Raw genomic sequence first — 16,631 nt, forward strand, 5'->3', positions numbered from 1 at the left:
ACTACTAGTACTACCACTACTTCTAGTACTATAGTACTATTACTACCACACTAGTACTACTACTACTATCACTAGTTAGTACTGTCTACTATTACTACTACTTCTAGTAATATTACTACTACCACTACTACTAGTTAGTACTATATCTAGTACTATTTCTACTACTAGTACTACCACTACGTCTACTACCACTACTAGTAGTACTACCACTACTTTCTAGTACTACTACCACTACTATTACTACTACCACTACGTTTAGTACTACTACTTCTAGTACTACTACTACCACACTAGTACCACCACTACTCTCATTATTACTAGTTAGTACTATGTCTTATACTACTACTACTTATAGAAATATTACTACTACCACTACTACTAGTTAGTACCATATCTAGTACTATTACTACTACTACCACTACCACTATGTTTACTACCACTACTACTGGTACTACCACTAAGTCTATTACTAGTAGTACTACCACTACTTCTAGTACTACTACTACCACACTAGTAGTACTACTATCATTATTACTAGTTAGTACTATGTATACTACTACTACTACTTCTAGTACTGTTTACTAGTACTACCACTACATCTACTACTAACATTACTACTGGTACTACCACTAAGTCTAGTATTACTAATACTATTAATAATAATAATACTGTATCTGTTGTTTGTCTTAAATACAGTGAACTTTTCTTTATTATTTTAGGTGTGCATTAGTACAATTGAAAATTACAATTTAAGTATATTTTTTAATATTTAAAACATAATGAATAATGTAAATATTCATGCCTTTGTGCTCATATTTTATTTAATAGCGAATTAGAAGGGATTGGCAGGTTACGCCATGTGTTCTGCTCACGCCTTCATCTGATTGGTCTAGAGAAGCGCGTTGGTCCCGCCTCATGATTCTGATTGGTCGACCGCGCCGTCCTCAAGGCGTTCGTGCGCGTTCACACTTTCCGATTCGGTTGGCTACGCTGTTTGCGTAAGTGCGTGCGCGGGCACGGTTGTATAATAAGAGGTACGCAAAGTGCGTAGCGCTGCGTCGGAGTGACAACGCGAGAACGAGCACGAGCACGAGCACAACGGACGGAGAAGAGATAAAGGAGCGGGTCTGGGAGTCGGTGCTTCGCTTCGGCTGGGTTTTATTAAGCAGGAATCGTTTAATAAGAAGGTGGATTTAGATGTGAAGTGTGTATGGAGTGTAAACAGCGAATGTGTGACTTTAAATCGGGCTGCTGGATGATTAGAATTGGACTGACTGGTCGGTTGGAGTGAAGGAGCCGCCGCCATGGCTGCTGGATCTCCGAGTCTCCACCTCAGTCTATGAAAAATACATCCACACACCTTACATTTATTATTTATTAAGAGCAAACCACCTTTATTTGTGTATTTTAGATGAGGTGTTTTTAGTTTGCAGGACGTTTTTGTTCATAAAGAGCCGGTGAGACTGTAAAGGCCTGGATTTATGACTACAATTGACTAGAAACGAGCTCCTTCAGTCCAGGATTTATTCACCAAACAACCGAATCCAAACGAAATGAGATGATTTTAAAGAATTAAAAGTCTTCATTTATCTTGGAGATTGATTGTGGACAAGAATGAAGAACAAGGTTTGAATCTGTAGTAGTACAAACCCTGTAAGAAAAGCCCTGCCTGTGCTTGGATTGGATTGGATTGGATTGGATTGACTGGTCTGTCCTGCTTTATATTCAGCTTTACGCATTCATTCAGCTGGGATTCGACCCCACACCCTTACCTTGGATTCCACACGGATACTCGTTTCCTGACAGCAGCATTTGAGGAGATTTTTGGGAAGCAGGATCATGTCGGGCCGGCCCAGAACCACGTCGTTCGCCGACAGCTGTAAAACCGTAGCACCTTCAGCCTTCGGCAGCATGAAAGTCAGCAGTAAGTATGAGGATAAATAAACATTCCTGCCTGGTTTGGTTTCATCCAGGCCATAAATATAACCTGGCACCTATAGCTTGTAAGTATTGGCCCACTTCCCTTAGGGGGGGGTATTACCTTTTTGGCCGGGGCAAGTAATGCAGTCATCGCGAGTTCCTCCTTGAGGTTCCACAACTGATCCAGGCTGGGCTGAACGTCTACATTTACATGTTCTGCATTCAGAACGGTGACCGTTTATTGTCTAAGCTATTGAGGCAACCTGGCAGTGGTGGGGTTTGAACCGGCAACCTTTTGATTACTAGTCCAGCACCTTAACCGCTAGGCGCTGGGGGATCCCTGATTGCAGTCGGGGTGGGTATATGAACCCTTGTTCACCTATGCACTCTGCACAGGCGCCTCTCTATCAGCCAATCAGGGTCCTTACACAGCGTTTGAAGACCCCACCCACGTAGTCCGGTCATCCCGCCCTAGCAGAAACGTCTCTCTGCCGATTATGCCCGCTAGATGGCGCCCAGCCGACCGGTATACGGACTGACCGATGACCTGGGCTTCTAATAAATCAGACAGACCAGTAAATTACACCAGGTTTTGTCTTTTAACTTCTTAATGCCAAGCCAAGTCGTCAGACCTCTGTACAGTTCACACCGCACGACCGGATCCCTTGCAATCCGGGGGCTTTTAAGTCGTCGTGTGTTTTACACTACACGCCAGAGATGTTCACAGGTCACAAAATACGAGTCCGAGTCGAGTCCCGAGTCTTTAGGCTAGAGTCCGAGTCGAGTCACGAGTCAATATAATAAACACTAAACATATATTGGAAATGTACTTTCCTAGGTACCAGATAAAAGCTTCAACTGATACGTTTTGTTTTCATTACAGAACAAAAGCGCTCGATAAATCACGGCACAGCGGCCAAAATCCCAAACACAGCAATAACAATCATAACCGCTGCTTACCTGAGCTTCTGTTCCTCCAGATGCTATTACATTTATAAGCGTGCGTCCCATTAGGAACAGAATCCGTTATTTTGTAAACGTGCTTATAATTAAAAACCTCCAAACTTTTCCCGGTGGTGAAGTAAAACAGGAAGTGGTTAGAAAGCCGATCGAGCGTTTCATTACCGCGTCATCTGTGTGACGCAAACTGAATAAATGCAGATAACAGCATTTCTTACTAACAATTACAATCAGAAGCTCTGATTGGTTCAGAAAGCGTCTTTCAACCATCAGCGCCGATTCTGTAGGAGCGTTCCATTCACCCCGGTTGTTACTGTGAAGTGCACTACGTAGGGTATTCCACCATTTTAAATAGGGAGCGACGCTTCATTCAGCTGTTATAGCTGCACAGGGTGGCGACATCATATTAAACCCTGTGGATTAAGAATGGGAGTCATTTCAAGTTCATGTGTGTGTGAAGGCAGAGGAGCGAATACTTTTGGCAGTGTAGTGTACACTACAGTAACAGTAGTGAGTGTATTCATATCAGAATAGCAAAAAGACGGTGCAGAAGTCCTAAAAAGACTCTGGAGATCCTGGTGGGACCACAGAAACCCCTTTTCCACCGATGCGGTTCCGGTTCCGTTCCGGTTCCCGAACTTGATTTGTAACTGGTTCTGCGTGTTCCACCGAAAAAAAAGAGGTTCCAGACAGCGAACCAGCGTCTAATCTGGCACCACAGGATACTGGGTTTTTCAGCGAGAACCTTGACGTCATCTGTGGACGTGTCACAGCGTAGAGGCTTGGAGTGGACGCTTTCACATGAGACATTATAACGTTATATATAATTTAAACCACTTTCATCTTTTAAAGTCATCTGATTAAATTTTGATCCAGTTTGCTGCTGATATTTTTGAAGCGATGAATTGTGTGATATAACGCGGTAAAAGTGACCCGGACAGAATAAACACTTAACGTGAGAAATAAAGCATAACGTGGAAAAACTCTTATAACAGTGCAGAGCGCTTATAACCAGTATAGAGCACTTATAACCAGTACAGAGCGCTTATAACCAGTACAGAGTGCTTATAACCAGTACAGAGTGCTTATAACCAGTACAGAGCGCTTATAACCAGTATAGAGCACTTATAACCAGTACAGAGCGCTTATAAACAGTACAGAGCGCTTATAACCGGTGCAGAGCACTTATAACCAGTGCAGAGCACTTATAACCAGTACAGAGCGCTTATAACCGGTGCAGAGCACTTATAACCGGTACAGAGCGCTTATAACCGGTGCAGAGCACTTATAACCGGTGCAGAGCACTTATAACCGGTGCAGAGCACTTATAACCAGTACAGAGCGCTTATAACCAGTACAGAGCATAATGGTTATAAGCTTATAACCAGTACAGAGCGCTTATAACCAGTATAGAGTGCTTATAACCAGTACAGAGCGCTTATAACCGGTGCAGAGCGCTTATAACCAGTACAGAGCGCTTATAACCAGTACAGAGCGCTTATAACCAGTACAGAGCGCTTATAACCGGTGCAGAGCACTTATAACCAGTACAGAGCGCTTATAACTGTACAGAGCGCTTATAACCAGTACAGAGCGCTTATAACCAGTACAGAGCATAATGGTTATAAGCTTATAACCAGTACAGAGCGCTTATAACCAGTATAGAGTGCTTATAACCAGTACAGAGCGCTTATAACCGGTGCAGAGCACTTATAACCAGTGCAGAGCACTTATAACCAGTACAGAGCGCTTATAACCGGTGCAGAGCACTTATAACCGGTACAGAGCGCTTCGCTTATAACCAGTACAGAGCATAATGGTTATAAGCTTATAACCAGTACAGAGCGCTTATAACCAGTATAGAGTGCTTATAACCAGTACAGAGCGCTTATAACCGGTGCAGAGCGCTTATAACCGGTGCAGAGCGCTTATAACCAGTACAGAGCGCTTATAACCAGTACAGAGCACTTATAACCAGTACAGAGTGCTTATAACCATTACAGAGCGCTTATAACCAGTACAGAGCGCTTATAACCAGTACAGAGCGCTTATAACCATTACAGAGCGCTTATAACCGGTGCAGAGCACTTATAACCGGTACAGAGCGCTTATAACCAGTACAGAGCGCTTATAACCGGTACAGAGCGCTTATAATCAGTACAGAGTGCTTATAACCATTACAGAGCGCTTATAACCAGTACAGAGCGCTTATAACCAGTACAGAGCGCTTATAACCAGTACAGAGCACTTATAACCAGTACAGAGCGCTTATAACCAGTACAGAGTGCTTATAACCAGTACAGAGCGCTTATAACCATTACAGAGCGCTTATAACCGGTGCATTTATCAGACTCTTTTATCCAGAGCGTCTTACAGTACTGGGACAGTATACAGTCTAAGCAATTGAGGGTTAAGGGCCTTGCTCAAGGGCCCAACAGTGACAACGTGGCAGTAGTGGGGTTTGAACCAGCAACCTTCTGCTTACTAGTCCAGTACCTTAACCGCTAGGCTACAACTGCCCAAAATATAGCTAAAACTGTGGTGATGTGATCGGCGTAATCTCTGTCTAAATAGTGCGTCTAAATAATCTGATCATGAGCGCCGGGTCTTATTAGAATCCTCTCTACTGAGGCAGCTGATCAGGTAGGTAGTAGGCAGCAGGGCGGGTCACCGGGCTTTCACACAGACCCTCGGTCTCTCCTGAAACGTCGGGCGGATTGGATTTGTTAGAGAAGCAGCTTCTCTTCTCACCAGCTCATTCGTTTCGCTCCTAAATCCTCTCGGGAAGCTCGTCACGCTTTCGTGGATCAGCCGAGGATCCGTACAGGAGAAATCCCCACAGGTGCAGTAGAGGTGCACTTACTGAAATAGCTCTGCCCCCCGGGGGAGCTTTTACTCGCAGCCAGAAACGCTAAGCGAGGCGGTGCGCTCGGCGCCCACGCAGTTTCTTGCTCTCCGGCTTTGATAAAAACGCCAGACTGTTTTATTTTTACTTCTCTCGTTCACACCGGCTTGTTCGCGTCACTGCTTCACTTCGGATCTGATTGGCCAGCTGTTGATACAGATGTGAAACAGAGATAGCAGATCTGGTCCGTATGCCAAACTGGAGATCGTTTTTACACTGGACGCCCTTACTGTCCAAGCAGATCTGGCCATCCTCCCTTCCTGTGTTACCCAATCACGTCCATGCAGACGCCCGACCACAGATCCCTTGGTCCCCAGATCTCAGCAGTAGTGGACTAGCGTTCTTTACTGCTGTGCCACCTGAGCACCCAATGCACAGAATCAACGACCATTTGATGCATAGTGGCCAGCAGTAGCTCAATTGATCAGAACTCTTAGTGGCCTGCAGAGAGAACCAGAACATCAACTGAAGCATCAGCAACCAGCCATACAAGTGCTGTCATCGTTTGACTGGATGCTGTTAAAGCCAAAAAGGTCACACAGAGGGGGGCGGGGCAGTCCGGTCCGGGTCCTTTCTGTGTGGAGTTTGCATGTTCTCCCCGTGTCTGTGTGGGTTTCCTCCGGGAGCTCCGGTTTCCTCCCACAGTCCAAAAACATGCAGCCAGGTTAATTGGAGACACTGAATTGCCCTATAGGTGAACGGGTGTGTGTGTGTGTGTGTGTGTGTGTGTGTGTATATGTCCTGCATCGGACTGACGCCCCGTCCAGGGTGTTACCGTGTGCCTTGCGCCCATTGAAAAGCTGGAATAGGCTCCAACGCCCCCCCCACGACCCTAACTGGATAAGCGGTTAAGATAGTGAGCGAGTGAGGTCACATAGAGGTCACTGTGTTTTGGAAATGGGACGTCCACCACGCACGCGGTCAGCTGTCCGAATACTTTTGACCATGTAGAGTATCTAAACCGCTACAGGGTGACGCTGAGTAACTTTATTTTATAACGTTTTGTCCCGATGCTAAGCAGCACGTACTACTTTTCCCTCATTTACCCTCACACACACACGCTCGCCCGGGCACCTGATCAGAGGAAGCCGCCGGTACCTGAAGTGCCCTCGCGGCCCGTCCGCCCGCCCGCCCGCCTCCCCCGGGGTTGTTTGCAGGAAAAGGCAGCTGTCCGACAACAATAGGGCTCGTTTAGCATCAGAAAGCCGCCGTGTCATCAGTCGGCCGGCGTGAACACATACGGAGGCGATTTAGCCGAATCAACCTGAACACGGAAAAAGCAGCGGGACGCGGGTTACGTAAACAGCCGATTGAAAAGTCTCGTAGGTTTGGGCATTTTAAATGTTCTTTTCCCAAAAATCGGGTATCTGACCCCCCCTCCATCGAGCACGACTGATTAAAGGAGAGCGCCTTTGTTACATCTCATTTATTCATTCATTTTCTTAAACGCTCATCCAATCAGGGTCACGTCGGGGTGCTGGCGCCTATCCCAGCTTTTCAATGGGCGCAAGACACGCAGTAACACCCTGGACGGGCACCAGTTTATCGTAGGGCACACACACACACACACACACACACACACATTCACCTATAGGGCGATTCAGTGTCTCCAATTAACCTGACTGCATGTTTTCGGAATGTGGGACACGGGGAGAACATGCAAACTCCACACATATACCCCTTTCCCACCGACGCGGCACGGAGCCCGTTCCGGTTCCCGAACTTGACTTTGAACCGGTTCCGCGTGTTTCCACCGGAAAAAAGAGGTTCCAGACAGAGAACTGGCGGGCCAATCTGGCACCACGGAATACTCGGTTTTTCAGCCCGAACCGCGACGTCCGTCAGTGGGCGCGTCGTGTTGTACAGCACAGCGCGTTAGCAACAATGGCGTCAGCCGGAGTCTCGTATGGAGCTTAATGCTGCATTTTTATCTTTTAAACTTCACCTGATTACATTTTGAGCCAGTTTGCCGCTGATATTTTCAAAGCGCCTTTAAAAAGGTGAACTGTGTGATGTGACGTGTTAAAAGTGACCCGGACAGAACAAACACGCTTAACGTGAATAATAAAGCGTGAAGCTTTTTCAACTCCCCGAGCTGCATCAACACCACACGTGATGTAAACCAACAATCTTCCGATTGATAGCCTAAATCTCTAGCTATCTCGCAAGTTCGACCACTCCGCTGTGGTGTGCTATAGCGCTAGACCTCTGTGCCACCCCAGTGCCCGACATCCAGCACACCTAAATGCTCCTAAAAAACTATGGTCATGTGTCCACCACCACTCCCCCAAACCCCTTAAACTCGGGTACATTTGCACCCCCTTAAACCCGGGTACATTTGCACCACCCTTAAACCCGGGTACATTTGCAACCCCCTAAACTCGGGTACATTTGCACCACCCTAAACTCGGGTACATTTGCACCCCCCTAAACCCAGGTACATTTGCAACCCCCTAAACTCGGGTACATTTGCACCCCCTTAAACCCGGGTACATTTGCAGCCCCTTAAACCCGGGTACATTTGCACTCCCCTAAACCCGGTACATTTGCACCACCCTAAACCCGGGTACATTTGCACCACCCTAAACCCGGGTACATTTGCACCCCCCCCCCCTTAAACCCGGGTACATTTGCACTTCCCCTTAAACCCGGGTACATTTGCACCCCCTTAAACCCGGGTACATTTGCACCACCCTAAACTCGGGTACATTTGCACCCCCCCTTAAACTCGGGTACATTTGCACCACCCTAAACCCGGGTACATTTGCACCACCCTAAACCCGGGTACATTTGCACCCCCCTAAACCCGGGTACATTTGCACCACCCTAAACCCGGGTACATTTGCACCCCCCCTTAAACCCGGGTACATTTGCACCCCCGAACCCCCCAAAGTTTGATTCACGGCTAGGACCTTGACCAACCGAACCGAGACCCCCGCTGCCAAGCAGCATGGCACAGTTGGCGCAGAAGCGGTTTTGCCGTTGCTGTCACGCGTTCTCTCTCCTGCTTTAGAAGTTTCTTCTTGTTTATTTCGTGAAGCTTGTTTACAGCTTACCACAGATACCGAGTCTTCACCCCGTCCCTCGTTTTCCTGGAACTTCTAAGCATCTTGCGTAAGAGTAAATGATAAGATTGATAAAACGTGTTTGTGGGTTCGAGGACTCTCACTAGCACGTGTGTTGCGTTCGAACCGAGCGCCGAACCAGATGTGGCCTCATCGGCATGTTTCTGTTCACCGCCGCTTCCAGGGAACGGCAACCTCACACTCTCGGAACGTCAGCTCAATTCAAGCTGTTAGAAGTTCCCTGATTGGACGTAATAAACCAAAAATACACCACATAAACGTACAGATCAAGTTATCTATAGTGTTTAATTACGAGGGTCGCGTCAGGAAGGGCATTCGGTGTAAAAGCTGTGTAGAATTAGGTAGGTATGTGGACCCGAGTGATTCAGTGTGGTGACTCCTGAATATGATTCAGTGCAGGTATCTTCTGGAGGATCAGCAGAACCAAGAACTTCTTACCAGTGAAAGTTTTGCTTCAGTGCCGCTTCCTCCTCCTCATGGTCTGTCTTTATGGACCTGGCTTTGTGCCCAGGGTAAAGTGAGGTGGCTCGGTGGGTAGCACTGTTGTCTCACAACGAGAAGGTCCTGAGTTCGATTCCCAGGTGGAGCGGTCTGGGTTCTTTCTTTGTGGGGTTTGCATGTTCTCCTTTTATGTCCGGTTCCTTCCCACAGTCCAATGACGTGCAAGTTGGGTGAACTGGAGATGCAAAATTGCCTTAGGTGTGTGTGTGTGTGTGTGTGTGTGTGTGTGTGTGTGTGTGTGTGTGTGTGTGTGTGTGTGTGTGTGTGTGTGAGTGTGAGAGTCTGGGATCCACCGTGATCCTGACCAGGGTAAAGCAAAGTCCATTTTATCAGCTCAGCTCAGCACTGAAGTGACACTGACATGGTGGTGGTGTGTTAGTGTGTGTTGTGCTGGTACGAGTGGATCAGACACAGCAGTGCTGCTGGAGTTTTTAAACACCTCACTGTCACTGCTGGACTGAGAATAGTCCACCAACCAAAAATATCCCGCCAACAGCGCCCCGTGGGCAGCGTCCTGTGAGCACTGATGAAGGTCTAGAAGATGACCGACTCAAACAGCAGCGATAGATGAGCGATCGTCTCTGACTTTACATCTACAAGGTGGACCGACTAGGTAGGAGCGTCTAATAGAGTGGACAGTGAGTGGACACGGTGTTTAAAAACTCCAGCAGCGCTGCTGTGTCTGATCCACTCATACCAGCACAACACACACTAACACACCACCACCATGTCAGTGTCACTGCAGTGCTGAGAATCATCCACCACCTAAATAATACCTGCTCTGTGGGGGTCCTGTGGGGGTCCTGACCATTGAAGAACAGAGAAACAGATGGACTACAGTCAGTAATTGTAGAACTACAAAGTGCTTGTATATGGTAAGTGGAGCTGATAAAATGGACAGTGAGTGTAGAAACAGGGAGGTGGTTTTAATGTTATGGCTGATCGGTGTATAGTAGATGTGTATAACGGTTTCCTGCGGTACACTGTCTGTGTGGAAATTAAAACCGGTTTCTTAGATTCTCGCCGGATCTCCCACGTTGTCGCCGTCGTCTCGTCTCGGTTCAGATGTGCTTTGATCATCATGCACTAATTACCATCGTTCTGATCATCCTGCCTCTCTGGACCTGAACGTCTTTGATCATGGAGCCTGAGCTCTGATGGAGACACGATAACACAATACTATTGATAAAGAATCAATAACTCCAGCACACCCGCGCTGCTGCTGCTGCTGCTTCTGTCTGAAGTGAATCCAGTTTTGTCTCTTTTATTTTCGAGAGATTTTGTGCACGACTCGTTACGTAAAAGAAAAGTTCCCGTTCTGAGGGGGGTCTGTAGGGAAACCCGGGGTACAGATGTGAGACTCTTTGTTTTCACTGTCCGGCTTTGATCTGTAGTTTTAATGGATTTTACGCTCCATCACAAACTCATGTTTTATCTTCATGTCTTACGCTAGTAGTGCTCAAACATCCCTGTGATAGCTCCACCCTCCACTTTGGGTTCCACGCTCCTGTCTTTTACATTTCCTCTGAGATTTTGAGATTTGAGATTTCTATTCATCTGTCCACCTGTCTGTCTGTCTGTCTGTCTGTCTGTCTGTCTGTCTGTCTGTCTGTCTATCTATCTATCTATCGTCTGTCTGTCTGTCTGTCTGTCTGTCTGTCTGTCTATCTATCATCTATCTATCTATATATCTATATATCATCTATATCATCTATCTATCTATCTATCTATCTATCTATCTATCATCTGTCTGTCTGTCTGTCTGTCTGTCTATCTATCTATCATCTATCTATCTATCTATATATCATCTATCTATCTATCTATCTATCTATCTATCTGTCTGTCTGTCTGTCTGTCTGTCTGTCTGTCTGTCTGTCTATCTATCATCTATCTATCTATCTATCTACAGTGTATCACAAAAGTGAGTACACCCCTCACATTTCTGCAGATATTTAAGTATATCTTTTCATGGGACAACACTGACAAAATGACACTTTGACACAATGAAAAGTAGTCTGTGTGCAGCTTATATAACAGTGTAAATTTATTCTTCCCTCAAAATAACTCAATATACAGCCATTAATGTCTAAACCACCGGCAACAAAAGTGAGTACACCCCTTAGTGAAAGTTCCTGAAGTGTCAATATTTTGTGTGGCCACCATTATTTCCCAGAACTGCCTTAACTCTCCTGGGCATGGAGTTTACCAGAGCTTCACAGGTTGCCACTGGAATGCTTTTCCACTCCTCCATGACGACATCACGGAGCTGGCGGATATTCGAGACTTTGCGCTCCTCCACCTTCCGCTTGAGGATGCCCCAAAGATGTTCTATTGGGTTTAGGTCTGGAGACATGCTTGGCCAGTCCATCACCTTTACCCTCAGCCTCTTCAATAAAGCAGTGGTCGTCTTAGAGGTGTGTTTGGGGTCATTATCATGCTGGAACACTGCCCTGCGACCCAGTTTCCGGAGGGAGGGGATCATGCTCTGCTTCAGTATTTCACAGTACATATTGGAGTTCATGTGTCCCTCAATGAAATGTAACTCCCCAACACCTGCTGCACTCATGCAGCCCCAGACCATGGCATTCCCACCACCATGCTTGACTGTAGGCATGACACACTTATCTTTGTACTCCTCACCTGATTGCCGCCACACATGCTTGAGACCATCTGAACCAAACAAATTAATCTTGGTCTCATCAGACCATAGGACATGGTTCCAGTAATCCATGTCCTTTGTTGACATGTCTTCAGCAAACTGTTTGCGGGCTTTCTTGTGTAGAGACTTCAGAAGAGGCTTCCTTCTGGGGTGACAGCCATGCAGACCAATTTGATGTAGTGTGCGATGTATGGTCTGAGCACTGACAGGCTGACCCCCCACCTTTTCAATCTCTGCAGCAATGCTGACAGCACTCCTGCGCCTATCTTTCAAAGACAGCAGTTGGATGTGACGCTGAGCACGTGCACTCAGCTTCTTTGGACGACCAACGCGAGGTCTGTTCTGAGTGGACCCTGCTCTTTTAAAACGCTGGATGATCTTGGCCACTGTGCTGCAGCTCAGTTTCAGGGTGTTGGCAATCTTCTTGTAGCCTTGGCCATCTTCATGTAGCGCAACAATTCGTCTTTTAAGATCCTCAGAGAGTTCTTTGCCATGAGGTGCCATGTTGGAACTTTCAGTGACCAGTATGAGAGAGTGTGAGAGCTGTACTACTAAATTGAACACACCTGCTCCCTATGCACACCTGAGACCTAGTAACACTAACAAATCACATGACATTTTGGAGGGAAAATGACAAGCAGTGCTCAATTTGGACATTTAGGGGTGTAGTCTCTTAGGGGTGTACTCACTTTTGTTGCCGGTGGTTTAGACATTAATGGCTGTATATTGAGTTATTTTGAGGGAAGAATAAATTTACACTGTTATATAAGCTGCACACAGACTACTTTTCATTGTGTCAAAGTGTCATTTTGTCAGTGTTGTCCCATGAAAAGATATACTTAAATATCTGCAGAAATGTGAGGGGTGTACTCACTTTTGTGATACACTGTATATATCATCTATCTATCTATCTATCTATCTATCTATCTATCTATCTATCTATCTATCTATCTATCTATCTATCTATCTATCATCTGTCTGTCTATCTATCTATCTATCTATCTATCTATCTATCTATCTATCTATCTATCTATCTACGTTCAGATGTCTGTCTGTCTGTCTGTCTATCTATTGTCTGTCTGTCTGTCTATCTATCTATCTATCTATCGTCTGTCTGTCTGTCTATCTATCTACTGTATCCATCCATCATCTGCCTGTCTGTCTGTCTATCTACTGTATCCATCCATCATCTGTCTGTCTGTCTGTCTATCTATCTATCTACTGTATCCATCCATCATCTGTCTGTCTGTCTGTCTATCTACTGTATCCATCCATCATCTGTCTGTCTGTCTATCTATCTGTGTATATGTCTGTCTGCCTGTCTTTCTGTCCATCTGTCTGCCTATCTATCTATCTGTCTGTTGGTCTGTCTATCTATCTGTCTGTCTGTCTGTCTCTATATATCCATCTCTATATATCCATCCATCCATCTATCTATTTATCTATCTATCTGTCTGTTGGTCTGTCTATCTATCTGTCTGTCTATCTATCATCTATCTATCTGTCTGTTTGTCTATCCATCCATCTATCTATCCATCTGTCTGTCTTTATCTATGTCTGTCTGTCTATCTATCTGTCTGTCTGTCTGTCTATCCATCCATCTACCTACCCAGTTACCTGAGTTGTGTTTTTAGCTGCTTTACACTTCGACATTTTGACCAAGCGATTGCTAACTGAATTGCCGTAGGATTGCCAGGATGCCTCCGTGAGGTGCTTGAACGCAACGTGAATGAACAACGTTAAATCGCTAAACACACACCTTAAATTGCGTGATTTTCACGGGCGTGAGTTAGGTAGGGACTTCGTTATAAACCTCAGAGTGACCTCTAAAAACCTTCTAAATGAGAAATTTAGGTGGAAGTAAAAATCACGTCCTGAAGCATCTCTCAGCGTGTTCTTCTCTCAGCCGTTCATCTGGCCAGCAGGTGGGAGGTTCAAAGCCCTGGAACACAGAGGAACAGATCATGTGTTTACCAGCCCACCACAGACGCACGCTCGTAATCTCGGGTTCAGTGCATTCACCAGGGTGGCGTGCGTGACTGCCCACGGGTCGTTTGCGGGCCGTCCAGGATCAGACGATGCCGTCGTGCCCCTGTGCTCATTAAGAACGTCGGTTCATTTCTGATTCACTTCAGCTTGATTTAAAAAAAAAAAAACGCTATAAAGAGAAGACTGTGATTGGTTGATTCACTTAAGTCTTTATTGACAGAAAAAGTATGAAGAAATGATTCGGCCGACCAACTCTTGAGTCTGATTTGTAAATATAGACAGATTATGATGCCAGCAACACGTGACGTTGGAGGACATAAGAGGACAGATATATGTATCAGGTGGGGCTTAAAATCCAGCCTAAAAAGAACTTCAGAGTCCCGGGGTCAAACCAGGGGCTGAAGTTAAACTTTAACAGAATTAATAAGGACTTTGTACTGCAGTCTGGAACTGATGATGTTCAGGAACTCCAGCTGCTGAGTCCACACGCTTCACTCTTCATATTAGAGTTATTGACAAATAAGGCACACACACACTACTGACTGTAGTCCATCTGTTTCTCTACATGCTTTGTTAGCCCCCTTTCACCCTGTTCTTCAATGGTCAGGACCCCCACAGAGCAGGTATTATTTAGGTGGTGGATCATTCTCAGCACTGCAGTGACACTGACATGGTGGTGGTGTGTTAGTGTGTGTTGTGCTGGTATGAGCGGATCAGACACAGCAGCGCTGCTGGAGTTTTTAAACACCGTGTCCACTCACTGTCCACTCTATTAGACACTCCTACCTAGTCGGTCCACCTTGTAGATGTAAAGTCAGAGACGATCGCTCGTCTATCGCTGCTGTTTGAGTCGGTCATCTTCTAGACCTTCATCAGTGGTCACAGGACGCTGCTGGCTGGATATTTTTGGTTGGTGGACTATTCTCAGTCCAGCAGTGACAGTGAGGTGTTTTAAAACTCCAGCAGCGCTGCTGTGTCTGATCCACTCATATCAGCACAACACACACTAACACACCACCACCATGTCAGTGTCACTGCAGTGCTGAGAATCATCCACCACCTAAATAATACCTGCTCTGTGGTGGTCCTGTGGGGGTCCTGACCATTGAAGAACAGCATGAAAGGGGGTAACAAAGTATGCAGAGAAACAGATGGACTACAGTCAGTAATTGTAGAACTACAAAGTGCTTCTATATGGTAAGTGGGGCTGATAAAATGGACAGTGAGTGTAGAAACAAGGAGGTGGTTTTAATGTCATGGCTGATCGGTGTATATGATGGTGTATATACGTTGAGTAATTTTTGATCCTCTATTCTGTTCCGCAGGAGATAAAGACGGTGGCAAGGTGATGACGGTGGTGGCGACTCCGGGTCAGGGTCCCGATCGGCCCCAGGAGGTCAGCTACACCGACACCAAGGTGATCGGGAACGGCTCGTTCGGCGTCGTCTACCAGGCCAAGCTGTGCGACTCCGGGGAAATGGTGGCCATCAAGAAGGTGCTGCAGGACAAGAGGTTCAAGGTGAGAAAGATTGTGGAACTTCTCAGTGTACGTACGTCTCAGTTTAAACACGTTTAATAGAATATATAATAAAACTGTCATCTGTCCAGCGTCGGAAGTCAAGTCACGAGTCTTTAGGCTAGAGTCAGAGTCAAGTCACGAGTCTTCAGACTAGAGTCCGAGTCAAGTCACGAGTTTTTAGGCTAAAGTCCGAGTCAAGTCTCGAGTCTTTAGGCTAGAGTCTGAGTCAAGTCACAAGTTTTTTAGCTAGAGTCCGAGTCAAGTCACGAGTCTTTAGGCTAGAGTCCGAGTCAAGTCTCGAGTCTTTAGGCTAGTGTTCGAGTCAAGTCACGAGTCTTTAGGCTAGAGTCCAAGTCAAGTCACGAGTCTTTAAACTAGAGTCCGAGTCAAGTCACGAGTCTTTAGGCTAGAGTCCGAGTCAAGTCTCGAGTCTTTAGGCTAGAGTCTGAGTCAAGTCACGAGTCTTTAGGCTAGAGTCTGAGTCAAGTCACAAGTTTTTTAGCTAGAGTCCGAGTCAAGTCTTGAGTCTTTAAGCTAGTGTCCGAGTCAAGTCACAAGTTTTTAGGCTAAAGTCCGAGTCAAGTCTCGAGTCTTTAGACTAGATTCCGAGTCAAGTCTCGAGTCTTTAGACTAGATTTCAAGTCAAGTCTCGAGTCTTTAGGCTAGAGTCCGAGTCAAGTCACGAGTCTTTAGACTAGAGTTTGAGTTAAGTCATGAGTTTTTAGACTAGAGTCCGAGACAAGTCACGAGTCTTTAGGCCAGAGTCCGAGACAAGTCACGAGTCTTTAGGCCAGAGTCCGAGACAAGTCACGAGTCTTTAAACTAGAGTCCGAGACAAGTCACGAGTCTTTAGGCCAGAGTCCGAGACAAGTCACGAGTCTTTAAACTAGAGTCCGAGACAAGTCACGAGTCTTTAGGCTAGAGTCCGAGTCAAGTCACGAGTCTTTAGGCTAGAGTCCGAGTCAAGTCACGAGTCAATATAATCTACACAAAACATATATTATAAATGTAGCGTAGAAATAAACAAATAATCTGTAAATTCAGATAAAAACAACAACAGATTAGCGAGTGTATTTAGTCGTTTTACTTCGT

General features: G+C 45.9%; 1 protein-coding gene across 3 annotated transcripts in view; it reads left to right on the forward strand.

Moving 5' to 3' along the window:
- The first annotated feature begins 1,098 nt into the window (after positions 1-1,098).
- gsk3ba (glycogen synthase kinase 3 beta, genome duplicate a) overlaps positions 1,099-16,631 on the forward strand; it is a 40,679-nt gene continuing 25,146 nt past the window's right edge. For all 3 annotated transcript variants that reach the window (XM_063006353.1, XM_063006355.1, XM_063006354.1), the window contains exons 1-2: positions 1,099-1,924; positions 15,346-15,539. In XM_063006353.1, the coding sequence (XP_062862423.1) occupies positions 1,840-1,924; positions 15,346-15,539 (279 nt within the window). In that variant the 5' untranslated portion in view covers positions 1,099-1,839. The remainder of the gene's footprint in view (positions 1,925-15,345; positions 15,540-16,631) is intronic.

Source organism: Trichomycterus rosablanca, chromosome 12 (genome assembly GCF_030014385.1).
Source record: "Trichomycterus rosablanca isolate fTriRos1 chromosome 12, fTriRos1.hap1, whole genome shotgun sequence".
NCBI classification, from domain to species: domain Eukaryota; kingdom Metazoa; phylum Chordata; class Actinopteri; order Siluriformes; family Trichomycteridae; genus Trichomycterus; species Trichomycterus rosablanca.